Raw genomic sequence first — 19,412 nt, forward strand, 5'->3', positions numbered from 1 at the left:
TCCCACCTACTCTTCAATTTAACTAAAAGCCTATTGGTCAGCGAAGTAGCTTGAGGAGTGTTTTTTTTTGTTCCGGGGGGAGATCAGCTGTCACAACAATGTTGTGGGGAGATGCAGGGGGTGATGATGTCACGGAGAGAAGTGGACACTTTTTTGGTGCCGTGCTGAGGACAATAATAAGACAGTTGACCGGCCAATGGCAACTGGCTACAAGTCACAATCACATGGCTCTGCTGAGTCTGAGAGGTCATTGTGAAGAGAGGAACAGATTGCTCTCTCCAAAAGCCTCCTCCAAAGCCAGGGGACCTCCTACTACACTAGCTGTGACCCCAGCTGACATAATGACACATGCCACCACTTAAAAATGTGGCATTCCAAACACGATTGGCCCTCGACACCATTTGATGGGGCTTAATCTTCCATGCTCCAACTGTGTGAAAGGATTCTGTGCTTTATTCGGTTGTTTGAGTGTTATTCTGTGACCGTTTGGTGGGTTCAGATATGCGCTGGGTTTATTCTCAGTGGGAGTAGAGACTATTTCATCTGTTAGGTCCTCTGTCTGTGAAGCAAGTCATTTACTATGTGTACCCTGGCATTTTATTGAGAAGTCAACACCCCCTGCTCAAGAGAAGACCTCTCTAACTGTAGAAGACTAAACACAACCTCAAAGTGCAGTCAAAACCTGAATTTCTAACTGCGAGGCTTGGCCCCTTCAGTAGTATGTTGGGTTCATGGCACTGGGCAACACAGAAGACTCTAGCTCCTGGGTCTTGAAGAGATTCTGTTCTTAGTGTTTTAATGTGACCCCCTCGCCCTGTGTCCCTCTAATATTTCACATCACTAATTACAGTGCATTTTTAAGAGAGTGTGTGATTACATTCAATCATTCATTCATTCATTATCTGTAACCCTTATCCAGTTCAGGGTCGCGGTGGGTCCAGAGCCTACCTGTAATCATTGGGCTCAAGGCGGGAATACACCCTGGAGGGGGCGCCAGTCCTTCACAGGGCAACACACACACTCACACCTACGGTCACTTTGGAGTCGCCAATCCACCTACCAACGTGTGTCTTTGGACTGTGGGAGGAAACCAGAGCACCCGGAGGAAACCCACGCAGCCACAGGGAGAACACACCACACTCCTCACAGACAGTCACCCGGAGGAAACCCACGCAGCCACAGGGAGAACACACCACACTCCTCACAGACAGTCACCCGGAGGAAACCCACGCAGACACAGGGAGAACACACCACACTCCTCACAGACAGTCACCCGGAGGAAACCCACGCAGACACAGGGAGAACACACCACACTAATCACAGACAGTCACCCGGAGCGGGACTTGAACCCACAACCTCCAGCTGCTTGACTGCCACACTACTTGCTGCGCCACCGTGCCGCCCTAATATTTATAAACTAAAGAAATGAGAATTATCACCCTGCAAAAGACTGGCGCCCCCTCCAGGGTGTGTTCCTGCCTTGCGCTCAGTGATTCCGGGTAAATTAAATGAGAATTACGTAGATTAATGTTATGGAGAAAGGTGATATCAGTAGGGTTACAAACAATGAATAATTGATAACACAACCATCTTATGTACTATCTCTACCAATCTGACATACAGTAAATAGGCACACCCTGTTAGATCAGGTTCTTCCCTCAGGAAATGAGTTTTTATATCATTTTTAAGGCCAAGCAGGTTTAACTTAGTTAAACTGGACTTAGTAAAGTCGACTTTAATCCTAATGATGTGCGAGGTCATGAATAGCAAAGTCCATGACCTCTGTGTACAAAAGCCAACAATTTAAAAAGCTTTTACATATATATGAAGTGACCATGCATGAGAATCCCCTCTTAACCCCCACCCCACTCACACAATGGCCATCTGTGGAGCAAGCTGTCCTCTCTGTGTGCATTTTGTGAGGACAGGGGGTGCAGGTAGGAGGTCAGTGTGTGTGGGAGAGAGTGTGTGTGTCAGGCTGGCATTCGGCTGTCCATTGTTCACCCCCCAGTTGAATGGCTTTATTATCTCCACTGTCCACAGCACCAGTGTCACCATCTGTTTGTTGTGACTTTGGGTGATTTTTATAATAGTGTAACATCTTTACTGTGTGTGAATGCCTTCCATCAAGAAATGACTGCAGCTGGACCTTTCTAGAACCCGAAACCTTAGGAGAAACCTCACATTCATGCAGTTTCCCTCCAAACCCAATGTAGCCAAAGGATTATCCACCACTCAAATCAAACCTGCTCTGCGGTGGTCCCTCGGAGGTCCTGAGCATTGAAGAACAAGGTGAAAGGGAGGTGACAAAGTATGCAGAGCAACCTGTGGACAAGCGGCTGTAACTGTAGTGCTACAAACGTGTAGTGGAGATACCACGACTGGGTCTGGCCATTTCACCTTCGTTATCGGACCCCACAGTGACACTGATATACCACCTGTGGTGTGTCGCTGCTCTAGAACTCAGGGATGATGTAAACAAACCGGAGCGTAATAAAGCGTTCTGGCTTCATGTCAGTAGCCCTGGCTTATCTCAGAAGGCTGTGCGTCTGCAGTGGAGCAGGACGTGCTGTTTGTGGGTGTTAGGTCAGACACCTGTGGAGGAGTCGAAATGTGTGTGAAAGTGTGTACAGCACCGTGGAGAATGTCCTCCCAGTTTACTACAGCCACGGATAAGAGCAGAGAGAGAGAGAGAGAGAGAGAGAGAGAGAGGTGTGAAAGGAAGAAAGGGTGCCCACAAAAACGTTGACGATTTGCAAAGTGAAATGTATCAGACGTTGGATTTGGCTAAACTCTTTTTAAGAAAGAGACAGGAGGGTTAAGGAAAGAGAGAGAGAGAGAGAGAGAGAGAGAGAGAGAGAGCAAGAGGAGGTGAGGACGGAGTGTAGGCCGACGCTGGTGTTGAGTTTGAGTGGAATTAACTGCGGCATATTGTCAGATTTGTTTAATGGGTAACAACTTAATTGGCTGTTTAGCAGGGCTGTCACACAGCTAGTGACAGGCTTTCTGAGAGAGAGAGAGAGAGAGAGAGAGAGAGAGAAGAGAGCAAATATTATTATACGATCAGAGAGTTTCATTAATCGTGCGGCCTAATTCCAAACACTCTGATTGAAAGGTTAGAGTTCGTGGGCTCGCGCTCTCAGTCTCCCTCGTCCTGTGTGTATGTGTGTGCTGTGTGTTTACTGAGGTGTAGGCTAAGGGCTGGTACATGGATGAGTATTTATCCAGCACTGTTTCCTGCTTTACTGAGTGATGGCAGAAGTGTGTGTGAGTGGGTAAGCAGCTGCTGCTCCACGAATAAAGAAGGACTAACATTCAGCTCACATCTAACTGAGCAATGACCAGGGGTTCATTCATTCATTACCTGTAACCGCTTTTCCAATTCAGGGTCACGGTGGTTCTGGAACCCACCCGGAATCATTGGGAGAAAGGCAGGAACACACCCTGGAGGGGGCTGACCCAGGGGTTTATTTCGAGTAAAATATATCACATTATTGCAGCTACTATTTTGTTTCTACCCAAGCTTTTGAGGAATGTACTATGTAATGATTGGTAGTCGCCCATTCCACCCATCAGTGCATCTCCACCCAGTCACGCACAGTGCCACCAGCCTCAGGAAGCTGTGTTTCTTATGAAACCTGTGAGGCCGAACCATGACTTCTTTTCAAACAACAGCTAATGAGGTGCCACTGAATACGCTGCAGACTGCCCAGGTCTGTCACATCCGCAGACGTCTGAGACCATGAGGGGAGGGGTTTGTCATCCTTCCCATCCTGTCTTTGCTTGTTCAAAAACAAAATACCTTAAAATGTACTTTGCATTGTGAAAATATCTTAAACAAACACTGGGTAGTATTTTGACCTTGCCCTTGAATTCTCGACAGTGTTGTAAACATGTTCCTTTAATGTCTTTAGTGTTGGTCTGTAACTTACTAAGAATCATTGGGTGCGAAGCGTTATAACGATTAATTCACGACTGTTTTACAGAAGTAGGCACATGCTGCTTTAGGAGTCTGTCTTTTTTTTTTGTCGAATGTTTATTAAGATATTTCAATGCACATAACACAGATCATTAAAGACTCTTATTGTTGTAGTGAGGTGTGTTCACTCAGGCAGGGAACTGACCCCTCGTCTTCTGCACTGACGGCTTTATTCATTTGGAAATGATGTACACCTTTGAATGAAGTCAAGTCTTCCGTCAGTGTATGAGACTGAATCACAGGTCAGACTTGTATCTAGAGGAGCGCTGTCATGGCGGCATTTACACAGAGTACAAGCATTACGAGGCGATCTGATTGGTCGGTTTGTTTAGACAGGTGGTGTTGCAGATCGTGTGTGAATGAACATTAGATATCTGTGTGTTGTGAGAACGCTATTATGAGTGTGCACTGTAGTAAAAAACTAGGACCGCCAGTTTGTTTTCATTTCCCAGGCTCAGGAGGTTGACTCAGTCCTGAGAACGAAAGACGGAGAGTAAACAGGCAGACAATAGGCACTCCCTTTTCCCACAGTGATTCCTGAGGACCCCCACACTCTGGTTATAACATGAAAGAAAGACTGAGAGGAGACAAAGGTTCAGGACAGGTAGCAGAGCCTGGACTTACAGAGAGACCGCTGGCGGAACTCAGTTTAATGTTAATACAGTTACTACAGGGTTAACATCAACGTAAATGATGTGTAGTGTACATTTCAACCACATACACTTAACCGGACCTCTCTTTCTGTCACAGGTGGTGGTGCCCACCCGGGTGGGTCAGGTCTATGTGTATGACACAGGGAAGTCGGAGCAAGATGAATATGACGTCCCCAGGCACCTGCCCCCCTCCCAGGACATCTATGACGTGCCACCAACCCGGGGCCAATACAACCAACAGGTACAGTGTTAGCCACCCATTACACAACCATCTTTTTTTTTGGCTTGAGATCTACTTTTTTCTAAGGGACAAACATCATCATTAGTCTATATTGATATAACTGAAAACTGCAGTCATGTAGCTCCAGGGTCCTGGAGGTTGTGGGTTTGAGTCTTGCTCCGGGTGACTGTCTGTGAGGGGTGTGGTGTGTTCTCTCTGTGTCTGCGGGAGGTTTCCTCCGGGTGACTGTGTGTGAGGAGTGTGGTGTGTTCTCTTTGTGTCTGCGTGGTTTTCCTCCGGGTGACTGTCTGTGAGGAGTGTGGCTTGTTCTCTCTGTGTCTGTGTGGGTTTCCTCCGGGTGACTGTCTGTGAGGAGTGTGGTGTGTTCTCCCTGTGTTTGCGTGGGTTTCCTCCAGGTGACTGTCTGTGAGGAGTGTAATGTGTTCTCCCTGTGTCTGCGTGGGTTTCCTCCGGGTGAATGTCTGTGAGGGGTGTGATGTGTTCTCTCTGTGTCTGCGTGGGTTTCTTCCGGGTGCTCCGGTTTCCTCCCACGGTCCAAAAGCACATGTTGGTAGGTGGATTGGCGACTCCAAAGTCTGTGTATGTGTGCGTGTGATGACTTGTCAAGGACTGGCGCCCCCTCCAGGGTGTGTTCCTGCACTGTTCCCAGTGAGTCTGGGTAGGCTCTGAACCTACTGCCACCCTGAACTGAATAAGTGTTACAGACAGTGAATGAAAACCTTTTAGCATATCAGACACCGCTCGTTTTGCCTCTCATCAGACATTGCCAGCTGTCATTGAATTTGAATGACACTAGGTCACGTCACTAATGTGGACTCAGTGTTACACCCGTGGGTTTGAGCAAGTCTATCATGTACCAGTGCCCTGTGTCTTGTTACTAAAGCCTAGTACATTTTTTTTAGCCTGTGAGGTGTTTGACCGCCTGTGTTTTAAACTCAATTAAAACTGCTCAGCACAAACATCCTGCTTATCCTTCACAAGTAAAGCAGACTGGCAGCTGCTAAATGTCCCACACTCGCACCGAGCTACACCGATTCGTGTTGTTACTCAAGTTAACGTGGTTAGTGATGTTAGTGGTGAAGTCTGAGCTTTTCAGGAGTCTGAGAAACACATTTCCAGGTCTGAATGAATGGCACTGGATCCATAAATACTTTGGAAGATTTCTGTTAAAGACACACTATGTAAGATCTGGGGTTTCTGCTCCTGGGGCTATCCCTAGTGTAATTCACTGCTACAGCAATGTTCTGTGGGGTGGTTTTCTACCCTCCTCCAAATGTTACATAGTGCAGTTTCTGCAGTGCTGAGCTTGGACCAGCAACGACTCTGTTTCCCCTATTACAGCTCAGTGAAGCAGCTCAGTGATTTGAAACTGTAATTTTGTCTCTAGAAACAAGTCTGTGATTTTCGACCTGGTCCTCACGGCATTCCAGATACTCCATACTTTTAGATATTTACATAGATCTCCCATGTGTGATGTGAAATGGAGGTCATCTGGGAGCTCTGAGGACCAGTCTGAGAACGTCTGGATTAAGTAACATTACAAATAGGATTCCCACCCTCGCGAAATCCACATGGAATGTATGCAGTTCAACACACTGTAAGGATGAACATATACTAATAATATATTCAGACACGTGATTAGCCAGCACCAAGCTCCACTATCACAGGGCGTGTATCTGAGGTTCGAGCAGTCGTGCCATATTTTCCATCCAGTCATAGCACAGCTAGTAGTACTCAGAGGTTCCTGAGCCATGGATGGAAACCCCCCCCACAGTGACTGAGACCAGCGTGTACTGAAGCAGGGCTGGGGTGAGTGGAGCTCCTGGGTTCTGAACTTTAGAGCTGAGCTAGGGTTCCCTTTAGGAACTTGGAGTGAGGCTGTGGGAAAGAATTTAGAGTCCAGCTGATTTCTCTGAGCGTCTGTGAGCCCCTCGACTGGGTTGCTGTGTTGGTTCAACCTTCCTGTCCCATAAGAGCCTTAGATGTTATCTTTGTGATTGGAGAGTGTGTGTGTGTGTGTGTGTGTGTGTGTGTGTGTTTGATGATAGATGGATCTCTTTCTCTGTTGGCTCAGACGCTCTGCTAGACTGGTCATCCGTCTGTGAAGTGTTTCCGCTCACATTAATATTTGATGTTCTGGGAATATTAACACAACACACTAACTCAGTCTCTCTCTTCCTCTTCCTCTCTGTCTTTCTCTTTCTCTCAGTCTGTGTTGTTAAACTGGTGTGGGCTCAGAGATTGTGTCTCTATTTTTGGCTGAGGTCGTGCAGTACTCGCAGGGGAAGCAGATATTTTAGTGTCTGGAGGCGTCTGCAAAAGAAGGTCGACTTTGTGTGAGTGTGTGAATGTGTCTGATTTTCCTCATAAAGTGTACGAAGCAAAATGTCCTGGGACTGCAGCGTGTGTGTGTGTGTGTGTGTGTGTGTGTGTGTGTGTGTGTGTGTGTGTGTGTGTGTGTTTGAAGGTGAAACGGCTGTCAGCAAGATCAGCTCCTCAGTGCTGCAAACTCCACTACTGCTACTCTTACACACACTGCCCTGAAGCACAAGGAACTGGACAAAGCAAGCCCTCACTAAAGGAGAGAGAAAGAGAGAGAGAGAGAGAGAGAGAGAGAGAGAGAGAGAGAGAGAGAGATGAAGGAGAAAATGAAATACAGAAAATGGAAGATACAGACAGAGATGCAAATCATTCAACGAGGAAGAGACTTGTTCGGCGGTAGAGGAGTGAAAGGAGCAGAGGACAGAGTCAGTGGAAGGTGTGTGTGGTGTGTAGCAGGTAAGGACCAGGGACTCCATGGCAACACTGACTTCATTTCAGACCCAAATCCCAGTTAAAGAGGACTTTGTATGTTAAGGAGATAACAACATACATTATATCATTTAAATGATATAATGAAAAGACTGGCGCCCCCTCCAGGGTGTATTCCCGCCTTGTGCCCAGTGATTCCAGGTAGGCTCTGGACCCACCGCGACCCTGAACTGGATAAGGGTTACAGATAATGAATGAATGAATGATATAATGAGCACCGGTACTTTAAGCAGTGTTTTAAATAAGAGCGGTAGTTCCAATGAGTGCCAAAGGGGGGCAGTGTGCGCCCACAGTGCTTTGCCTACACTCCCTCCCTTAAGGATTTTGCCGCTAACTTTAGCGACTGTTCCAAATGAGCTGCGAATGTGTAAAAAGTGCTGCCAAAGACACGTATGCTTCCTTTTGCTGAATATATTCATTTTTCTGAACTCCTGAACTGAGATCACTTAATTGATTGAGACATTCAGCTTTATTCAAATAGTATTCAAAGGCACGACTAGACCCAGAAATGGCGAAACATCACGTGTGGCGTCACACTTAACAAGTAGATACCTGCGATTTCAGCGTGTGGAGAAAGTACATTACTTTTCCTGATGTTTTAGGTTATTGCTGTGGTATCGTTTCAGTATCGGGATCGAGATATTTAGGCAAGTATCGTATCGAAGGTCATCATTTTGGTATCGTGACAACACCAGTATTAGCCCACCATCGCTATTTGTTGAACTGCACACATGCTTGGGAGTATTATACTGTGCGTAAAATGAACACAACACAGTATAGTATTCATCTCTCTACAGTCTGAGTTTATATATCAGCTACAGTCTATTACTGTCCTACTGTAAAATCACTCTCCCACACACAGCCCATTACCCCCCCCCACCCCCCCCACCCCACCCCCCCCCACACACACACAGTAGGTTCTCCATGGTTCCAAAGTTGTTTCCATCGCTCAAGCTCAAGTAGCTTCTTTACACATTTCACTCATCTCTGTTTGGCAGACGGCCCAGCGTGGTTTTGTATCGAGATTTTGGTTCATATTCATATTTCAGTTACACTTTTGTTCTCTGTGAAACTCCAGGCTGTCCCACGGGCCCACACAACACACTGCACGGCTTTGTTTGGGCAGGATTATAATTTCTAATGTGTGTGAGTGTGTGAGCTAAGAGGATAGAGACAACTGAGGTGGCAAACCATGAAATAATAGAGCAGTGCGACAAGTGCTTATGACGTGCAGTATTATAACGTGCCGTTAAATCAGCAGTGGGCGGAGTTAACACTGTGACTACTTTCAGATGAGATCAGGGGCGTTTGTGATGTAATGAAGCCTCATTTGATATTTTTTTAAAAGTAACTGGTTGTGTCATGAGGTATTCTGTAACAACACGGTCTCACACTCACTCGTTATACAGTCACATATACAGGAGACTGCAATTCGTGACATATGTTTTTGACATTTTATGCGACAATATCACAATCATAAGTGTGTGGGTAATTACCATAGAAACACTATGCGACAGTGACAGGAAACTCCTTCTCATTACAGTCATCACTCATAACATAGAAAAAGGCATAATGCGAATTACATAACACAGGTTGTTATTCCAACAAAGGCATAAACGCATATTTTATTATAATATTTCTCCTAAACAATGCTTATTATTGGTGTCTTACTTTAGCTTTAACGCTAACGAGAACATTTCTTTCACTTAACGTTATTTTGACTAATTTCCAAAAGGTTAACACTGAAAAGGACATTTCTCTAGCCGTTATTTGTTTCGATATTTTAGCAAATAATGAATTAGTAACGTTATATTTTCCGTAAATAAAAATAAGACGGTGGTACTAATGGTCGGTAATTACGCCTTAATGAGGAAGTGTTTTCGTGTTACTGTCGCATAACACGGGGCACGGATATGACGGTGTGTATGGTAATTACCCATACACTTATAATTGTGATATTGTCGCATAAAATATGTCTCCTATATATGTGAGTATGCCCCCTCCAAGGTGTATTCCCATCTTGCACCCAATGATTCCAGGTCGGCTCTGGACCCACCGCGACCCTGAACTGTATAATAACTGGATGAATGAATGAATGAATGAATGAATGAATGAATGAATATATGTGAGTATATCACGAGTCAGTGTGAGACCGGGTTGTCTGTAGTGCAGTGTTTCTTTTTTAGCCACACTGATTAGGAAGTATTCACATCTCACATCACAGTAGTGTTCAAGTTCTGAAATTGTCGCTGTCCTAAGAAAAACTTTTATCTCCACAATAGTAACTTTACAGGAGATGGAAAAACCCTTCTTAATTTGTCTATTCATCTTACGATTTTGACACAATGTGAAGGACAGCTGTAAATCTACAAAAAAAGGGTATAAATATTTTTGACTGTATGACAAATGAGAGTCTCTGTAGTGTCGACCGGCCCTGCCTGTGTGCCTAGCCGCTAGGCTAAAGGCTAATACCACCAAGAACATAAGTCTTACTTTGGTCCACTAAGAGATAATTTGCTCAGTGTTTTCTGTGTGGAACAACAGTCAAAAATGTATATCTTAATACTCGAGACCATAGATTCCTTTTATCATTTTGCAGCTAAAGAAAATAAGCCACTGAGGTATTTATAGCCACACGGCTAACATGCTATCTTTAGCTTTTACATCTGTGTCCCTCTCATCTGATTAGCCTTTTTGTGGCTCTAATGAGATATCTGATTTCACAATAATAACAGTACCTCCCTGCCTTCTTTATTCCCCAGTTAACTATAAAAAATCCAAACTACCGTGCAGAACACCAAAGATCTCATGCTAGACATCTCTGTGGCACCACTGAAGAAGGCGAGTTAGCATTACAACAGATGTAGCAATAGCTAAGGCTTCCTTTGGCTGGACTTCTCCTTTAACTACAGTCAGTACAATCCTTGTAAATGAATTAGTGAGGGTGTGTGTGTGTTCTGAAATGCGCTGCCCCTTCCACTCTTTGGGGCAGGCGCCTCTGTGTATGTTATTGACCTGCAGTGTGTGTGTGAGGCGTGTACACAGGCCAGTGCGACAGGTAGCAGATTGGCTGGTGTTTGGGGTAAAGGTTAGCTACGCCGCTGATTATTTCCAGGTGTTTCTGTCTCCTGACATGCATGGCTAATCTCACATGTGTGTGTGTGTGTGTGATTGTGTGTGTGTGATGGTGCATTCCATCTGACTTTTATTCATTTTATTCATAAAGGGAAAATATCACCGCAAGAAAATGAGAGAGAGAGAGAGAGAGAGAGAGAGAGAGAGAGAGAGAGAGAGAATCCTTAGTCGTGCCAGCATATTTATGGCGGATTAAGCAAACACTCCCTCTCAAGTCTTATTCAATTAGTCACTTCTTTGATTAAGCTGGTAAATTACGTCTCAGCAGCAGCAATTAGGAAATGACTTCTATTATACTGCGTTTCACTATCCGTGTGTGTGAATGTGTCAGAATATTACCTATACTGTTTATGGACCATTATACTAATCATGTTTGATTATGCGTGCACATAAGCGCATTAAACACATAAAGAGTATGTGTGTACACAGTAGCTGAAACATCGACATCGAGAATGTGTGTGTGTTGTGTTCTCATCTGTGTTTTCACCCTGTCACTGACGGCATTGTTTCCATCTCAGGTCTATGACACTCCTCCAATGGCGATGAAAGGCCCGAACAGCAGAGATGCACAGGAGATCTACGACACCCCCCCAAGTGTGGACAAGACCCAGCTGCTCTCCCAGCAAACGGTGAGACACACAAGCGCACACACTGACGCGGATCAATCAGATTAGACTCCAATGCAGGACGCCTAATGTCTCAGAGCTGGCGAGCTCGTCTCTCTCACAGGAGACCAACTTATTCGTTTATGAAACACCTCTGTGGTGGTGTTTGGAACAGCAGTGGAATCTGATGCTTAACTGTGTAGTTGTGGGTTGTGCTTTAGTGCAATACTACACCCTTTTAGACCCTGCACACACAGCAGACTAGTGGAAACATGTCCAGGACACAGCAGATCATGGCCCCAGCTGAAGGCTGTTGTCATTTACTCGAATTCTTTTAAAGCAACACTAGGTGAGATTTGGTATTTTTGCTCTTGGGCTCCCCCTACCGTTGAAAGTGTAGTACACGTTTACAGCACTGTCCTGAAATCAAGGGGAGGGAGGGATCGATGTTTGATTTTCCACACACATCCTTAAGTTACATAGTGCAGTTTCTGCGGTGCTGAGCCCTGAGTAGCAATGACAGATGCTCTATTCGCCCTATTACAGGTCAGTGAAGCATTACAATGATTTTGAAGCTGTAATTGTAGGATAAAAATTCTACTTAGTGTTGCTTTAACGGGACTTTTCTGATACTTCCCTAATATTAACTGCTCAGGGCTAGGATTCAGTCGTAATGGCACATATCTTGTATATATTGTCAACATATAGTTCTCGATGTGTAAGTATTATATGTATTTGCTATTGCTCAGCTTATAAAATATTCACCTTCCTGTTAAGGTAGCATTGTGCTACTACTGACTACTGACTAGGACTTTATTGCCTGAGTCACTCTGGGCTGAATGTAACTGCAGCTGTCCGTCTGTTGAATGTATGTTTTAGTATTTCAAGTCATTTGAATTATATCTGACTTCCGTATCCCTCCCAGGTTTATGACTTCCCCCCATCAGTAAGTAAGGACGTCCCAGATGGTCCCATCAGGGAGGAGACCTACGACGTCCCTCCTCACTTTGCCAAAATGAAGAGTCTTGACACTCAGGTGGATGCCGGTCCTGAGCCCCCCATTCCCGAAGACGTGTATGATGTGCCGCCCCCTCCACTGGCTGGGAAACACCAGCTTGAGCCTCAGGAGATCTACGATATCCCCACAAGCCTGCGTAAAACAGGCCCTCAGGAGCAGCACCCTGCAGACGTCTACGACTTCCCCCGCGAGCGCCCGGCCGTGGGCGAGGAGTCTGGTGACTATGTGTACGACGTGCCCCCTCAAGTAGTGCGGGACGCAGCGGGCGAGGAAGTGACGGTCAGCTTCAAGCGTCTATCGGCTTCCAGCACAGGCAGCACACGCAGCAACCTGTCCACCTCCTCTCTGGACATGGTGCCGGTGCGGGACAGCACCGGGCCTGGTCGTCTGCTCCCCTTGGACTTGGACCAGGCAATGGAGCGGTTGTCCCGCCTACAGCAGGCCGTGGAGAGTTCTGCATCACTGCTCATGTCCTTCATCAGCGGCAACTGGCGCAGCCCCACACAAATGGAGTCCAGTCTGCCCTCCATTCGCCAGGCAGCCGAACGTCTTCGCACAGCCGTCCGGGACCTGCTGGAGTTCGCCCGTGGTGCCGTGGCTAATGCTGCCCAGGCCACTGACCGCACCCTGCAGGCCAAGCTCAACAAGCAGGTGCAGAAGATGGAGGAGGCCTTCCAAGGCCTGGTTAAATACACTCAGGCACTCGAAGCTGTAGGGTGGGCACCTGCTGCTCTTGTGGCATCACCTCCAGCTGGCAGCGGAGGGGACGACTTGGACCGGCTGGTCATGTGCGCTCGTGGCATCCCTGACGACACCAAGCAGCTGGCATCCTTCCTCCATGGCAATGCCTCGCTGCTGTTCAAACGGACAATCAAACAGCAGCAGTTGCCGCTGCCGCCCGTTCCACACGTTGGAGATGTGTCGGGTCAGCTGACTAATAACAACAACGTCTCAGCCTACCAGTCAGGCGTGCCCGAGAGGGCCAACATCCAGTCCCGCCCACTGCCATCACCGCCAAAGTTTTCAGCTGAAGAGGAGACTCCAGATAGGCCTTATGAGACCACAGAGGAAGGCTGGATGGAGGACTACGACTATGTGCATTTACAGGTACGAGAGCTGGGTCTCTGTGTCTCTGCTGTTAATGAGTTCACAAACTACTGCAAGAATATATATATATATTTCTTTATTTTATATCTAGTTCAAGTATTTTGATACCCTTTGAGCCACAGGATTTCTATCTCTTTATTGTTGTTACTCATGGCTACACAACCCTTCTCCTGGAGATCTACAATCCTTCATAGTTCAGTTCTGAGACATTTACACATTTTCCTTCTGAGTCTCCCATTTCCATTGTTTGAGAATTTGGTAAATTCACTTCAACACTTCTGCAGCATGCGTATAAAACAGTCTGCTCAGAACAGGACTTTTATTATGTATTTTTACAGGCTACAAAATATAATAAACAGCAGCATATGACAATAAAGGCTTCTGCTCTGGGGGTCTTTCTCACTTCATCCAGGGGTCCATCAACAGCCCAAACTCTCCATTGTTCTTTAATTAAACTAATTTGTATCTTGAGTGTGTTCTATTTGTGTCCGCGTGGGTTTCCTCCGGGTGCTCCGGTTTCCTCTCACAGTCCAAAAACACACGTTGGTAGGTGGATTGGCGACTCCAAAGTGTCCGTAGGTGTGAGTGTGTGTGTGTGTGTGAGTGTGTGTGTGTGTCACCCTGTGAAGGACTGGCGCCCCCTCCAGGGTGTATTCCCGCCTTGCGCCCAATAATTCCAGGTAGGCTCTGGACCCACCGTGACCCTGAACTGGATAAGGGTTACAGACAATGAATGAATGAATGAATGAATGAATGTAACTTAAGTTGTTTACATTTGTAGCACTTTCGCTCTGTGTTTACTTTCATGCAATTAGCAGCCTCATGAATTTAGAGTTGGTTCCTACCTAAAAAAAATCTGAAACAGCAAAAATAAGTCAATATTATTCACAAATGGAGCGGGAATAAAGCAATATCCTCATCTCTTTTCATGATTTTCAACGTTTGGACGCTCTTTGCCATGTTTATGCTGTGAGCAGAGAGAGAGGAAGCCTAGCATGTCTGACCAGGCCTGTTTTTTTTACTCGTTTACCGACAGCGGGGGTTTGTAAACACATTAGACCAGTTTCCAGTGCATAGACTGACTGGAGAACAGCACAGTCATGTTTCACGTTTATAGTGAAGTGGAATGGAAGTAACTCCAGATTTCTAAGTATGCAGCTGAGCACTTAATTTACAAAATCAAAACAAGGATAACTAATAGGGTCAGGTGACTCTCACGGTGCTACAACAAAAGCAGACCTCATTAAACAGCGTTTTGTGTTTTTAGTAGCTATCAGGTATCAAAATATCATACAATCTGTGGGTGGGGCCTAATACTAAAGCTGAACGGTGCAGTGTCTGACGCACATCTGCTAAGCCTGGCCATATTTCTCCACTTAACCTGATTCCAAGCTAAGCCGTGTAGCTAATACGCAGGTGCCTTCTCACATGGCTGCACCGCCGTCAGAGTGAGCAATGGTCTCCATGCCTCCCTCATGTGGGCTCTGCTCTGAATCCCCTAGTGCAGTGCTTTAGGTGTCATCATCAATCACCACTAAATGTGTGTTGGCCTGCTTTTTTTCATGACTGAAATATATCCTCCCTCATTGCAGCTGCGCAGGTTCTGCCGTGTGGTACTGTCAAGAACTACACACAGCAGCAGACTTCAGGGTTTTATGCAGCTGCACAGATATTTCTGAATCTTTATCCACTGCTGTGATGATAGGGTTAGTTGGTTTTATGTATTCTTCAGCAGCTGAGAAATAGCTTTGTGCTGTTTGTATTCTCTGCTAGGCCCACACTGCCCCCGTGTGGTTAGGTTGGTAATTACACCTGTCTTTTTTTTTGTACTCATTCAGTTCAGAAAAACCAACCAAAGCTGTTATATATTTATAAACAAGACCTGGAGCTGGTGATGGCGCTAAAACACTCCACTCTAGGTTTGGTTCAGTAGTGCTTCAGTCGGTTTGGAACATGAGTGTAACGAGTTTGTTGTCTTTTAGGGTAAAGAGGAGTTTGAGAAGAACCAGAGACAGCTGCTGGAGAAAGGAGGCATCAACAGACACAATAAGACCCACCTGGAGCAACAGCAGGTCAGTCAGTTAATACATGGCTTTCTGTGCACGGCATTTCCCTGTCAGACACAGTTAGTCCTGAAAAACAAATGAGAAAAAATAATAATAATATTGAGTGCTTCGCTGGACATTAGTCGACTTAAGGTTCAATTTATTGATCGTTGAAAATTCCATTGTGCTTCAGGCAAAATGTCAAATTACTTGTGGGTTATAAATGTTTATGGTTTTCTCCCACAACGGATGTGAGACTCCCGGGATGAACGTGTGTCTTTTTGTTCTGCATGTGTGAGTGTGTGAGTGACTCTGTGAGTGTGTGGTGTCCTCTCCACTGCGACCCTGATCAGTATGAACTCAGCTCAGTTTGTAAAATACCGATGTCTCTGTGTGCCTCCTGCAGCTGAAACAGTTTGAGAGGTTGGAGCAAGAGGTGAGCCGGCCAATCAACAACGACATCTCGGGCTGGACGCCGGCCCAGCAGTACGCCCCACCGTCGCGCAGTAAGCTGTGTATGGGCGACCGGCAGCTGCTGCTGTTCTACTCGGAGCAGTGCGAGGCCAACATCACCGCGCTGACCAACGCCATCGACGCCTTCTACTCGTCCGTCAACAACAACCAGCCGCCCAAGATCTTCGTCGCTCACAGCAAGTTCGTCATCCTCAGCGCCCACAAGCTGGTGTTCATCGGGGACACGCTGTCCAGACAGGTCAAGTCGCCTGAGGTGCGCAGCAGAGTGGCCCAGCACAGCAACGCTCTCTGTGACAAGCTCAAAGACATTGTGATGAGCACCAAGACTGCAGCCCTGCAGTACCCCTCTCCGGGGGCGGCACGGGAGATGACAGAGAGGGTACGAGAGCTGTCCGGCTGCACCCAGCAGTTCCGCATGGCCCTCAACCAGTTGCTGGCTATTTGATCGCCGGCGCGGGGCCGTGTGCGGACACTGAGCACCACACGCGCATGGACGAACTTTTCAGCGGACCTATTCCATGCCGTGTGCTTTTTATTCCCCAAAAATGGACTAAAACACTATGACTGGGCAGTGCCATCGGTTGTAAATGAATTGATGTAAATATTTGCGCTTCTGTAAGGTGCAGGGGTGGGGTGAGGAACGGGGGGAAGAGAGAAAGTATAAACCATATCTGTTTTTTGTTTATTTTTTAAACAATGGATGAGAGGAAACAACCTGAGTAGTTTTTAGACACGATGCATTATTAATATTATTACTGCTCTAATGTAATTATTGCTCTGATTATAATAACTGTCCTCATATTATTATTATTATTATTATTATGAGATGTTGATTAAGGATGTCTAAAAGTTGAAATGTGTATGTAAAAGTACTTAATGCTGTTTTTCATCCAAAAAAGGGGGCGAGGGATGAGTTCTGAGTGAATATGTGTGTTTGCATGATGACAGCGAGGATGGCAGATGACATGCCGTGCTTCAGACTATTAACGGTGGAGCTAGTGCAGGGTGGCTGCAAAGCATGCAGGGAAGACTTATTTCAGAGAGCTGTAGATGCTCGTTAAATGATCCTAAATACACACTCGCTGCAAAAAAAAAAAAAGGACAGAGACGCTGAGATGTGGCACTGAGAAAATTCCCTCAACCACAAGGTCTGCGTTCTCCAAAGCACAACAGTATAACGGGCTCCTCCTCTTGGAACTGCTTTCTCACTCCTCTGTCACATCCTGTGCACTGTTCTAGGGCGTTCCCAAGTTCTAGATGCGGTTTGTGTTCCGGGCAAGGGTGAACCCGTCTGCCGAAGCCGTTCGCCACTGCAGTACCGCACCCTGCTGGACAGGGTCATCACGGCCAAAGGGTTCTACACTGAATAGAAATCTCTCTTGAGAGAAGATGCTTCATTGTTTGATGTCTTTCTAAAGATGTAAGATGTGTTCCTACGTGAAAAAGGCTCTGTGAAGTCAGGGTGGACCCCGTCGACTCACAAAGCAACGTGTCAGTTTTAACGAAGCCCCTAAGCGTCTGTCCCTTTCTGAAAGCTGTAACGTGGCAGCAGCTGTTCTGTACAGTCACTCCGCTCCTTCAGACGGACTGTCGGCGAAGGGCAACGCTGCGGAAGGAGCCCCGCCGTCTGCCTCAGACCGTTCCCTTGCATTTTAAACACCCTGTCGGTTGTGTTTGAGACACCAGGATATTGTCAGCAGATGTAGATCGATGAAACTTCTTATATCTTTACGTACTGCAACATGTTGTTGTGTGTATAGTCTGACTCCCTCTCCGGTTCAAAAACGAGAAAAAAAAAAAGAGTACGTTGAAAATATATGTAGTGAGCTGGTGTTTGTTGTAACGTTATTCTGTTCCCAAATCTGTGAGGGTTTGAAAGGCATTGAGGTCATATGTTAAGAACATACTGTAAATTGCATAACTGGAAAATATATGTTTAATATATTTTCATTAAAAAAAATAAATCAAGGCATCCTGATCTCTGTCGAGTTGTGTTTCAAACGTTTCTGGGGCTCTGTGTTAACAGAGGATCGCTCCTCTTACTGATATCAGCAGCATTCTGGGAGCCACATGGTCCCCTCTCGTCTCCTCTCTAATGGCTGGTGAGTGGTGACTGGACTGGCGTGGATCATCCAGGGGGATGTTGAGGTGACTCCCTAATGTTCCCAAAAATTTAAAGCACTTTGATGGTCAGGAAAAGTGCTGTATGACTGTAACTATCATCATCATCACCGTAGCTTAATGGTAAAATCAAAAGAGCAAATGTACTATTGCTGTAAATGATCCCTCGGTATCAGATTTCTGGAGCCCCTCGTTTACAAGGGTTCCTCCGTGTTATCCACAGACACACAGACACTGCACAACTCTGAATAAACACTACTCTAGCAGTTAAATGCTCCTCATAATCTTCACTGTTTCCAAAGCCATCGTGTTTGCATGTTCCTCCATTCCTCCACACACCACAACAGCTACCATCAGACTGTGAGTGTGATTTATGAGGCTGGTCCAGGAGGATCGCACACAATGAAAACATATGAAGGAACAGCTGGGCGATGCAGATTATCATCACGCACCGCAACCAAGAGACAAACAGCGCAAAAACAATGGTAAGCACAGGTCTAACACAGAGTACAGGACTAAAACACACAAAAACAAGACGATGCAAGTCAAAATACCATAAATTCACAGGAATTTGAGCTAGAACGTCTGCTGTAGCAGCTCCTCCGTGTGATTGGAACTGACAAGCTTGGCTTCACTCGCTTTAAGCATCAAAGAGCCTTGGGTGCTCAGTAACCCCAGCACCAGCTCTCCTTCTTTTAACCATTTTGACAGGTTTTATCCACAGCGTACTGGGAACACCCCACAAAATCAGCTGTTTTGGACATGCTCTGACCACCCAGTGTGTGTGTGTGTGTGTGTGTGTGTGGTGTGTGTTGGTTTGTCACTCCCCCAGAGCTGGCACCAGAGTACAGTCCGCAGGTGAATGAAACCTTTCAGGAGTGGGTGATAATTGAAGTTAAAACACATTTTGCCACTAGATGAATCTGAATGATGCTACAGAGGTAAATCTCATCTCATCTTCTTTTCCGTTTGTCCATTTCAGGGTCGCAGTGACAGAGGTAGATGTACAGAGTTAATAGAGTAGCTGTTAAAACACATTTATCAGACACCATCACAGTGAGAAACATACAAACAGAGCACAGCATAACACTGCATTAACTAAACAAACAGACAGACAGACAAATACATAAGGGATTTCTATCTTAAATTCAAGTCTCCCCCTGTTGAATTTCACTTTTTAAACTCTTCCTGCTGCTTCAACACAGCACTGACTAATGAGAAAC

The 19,412-nt window shown here is 45.9% G+C and overlaps 1 protein-coding gene across 2 annotated transcripts in view; it reads left to right on the plus strand.

Moving 5' to 3' along the window:
- The window catches only part of bcar1 (BCAR1 scaffold protein, Cas family member), a 129,271-nt gene extending 111,238 nt beyond the window's left edge, over positions 1 to 18,033 (plus strand). For both annotated transcript variants that reach the window (XM_066685000.1, XM_066684999.1), the window contains exons 3-7: positions 4,730 to 4,873; positions 11,338 to 11,448; positions 12,350 to 13,549; positions 15,532 to 15,621; positions 16,001 to 18,033. In XM_066685000.1, the coding sequence (XP_066541097.1) occupies positions 4,730 to 4,873; positions 11,338 to 11,448; positions 12,350 to 13,549; positions 15,532 to 15,621; positions 16,001 to 16,513 (2,058 nt within the window). In that variant the 3' untranslated portion in view covers positions 16,514 to 18,033. The remainder of the gene's footprint in view (positions 1 to 4,729; positions 4,874 to 11,337; positions 11,449 to 12,349; positions 13,550 to 15,531; positions 15,622 to 16,000) is intronic.
- Positions 18,034 to 19,412: the final 1,379 nt, after the last annotated feature.

The sequence above is a fragment of the Hoplias malabaricus genome, chromosome 11, assembly GCF_029633855.1.
Source record: "Hoplias malabaricus isolate fHopMal1 chromosome 11, fHopMal1.hap1, whole genome shotgun sequence".
Classification (NCBI taxonomy): domain Eukaryota; kingdom Metazoa; phylum Chordata; class Actinopteri; order Characiformes; family Erythrinidae; genus Hoplias; species Hoplias malabaricus.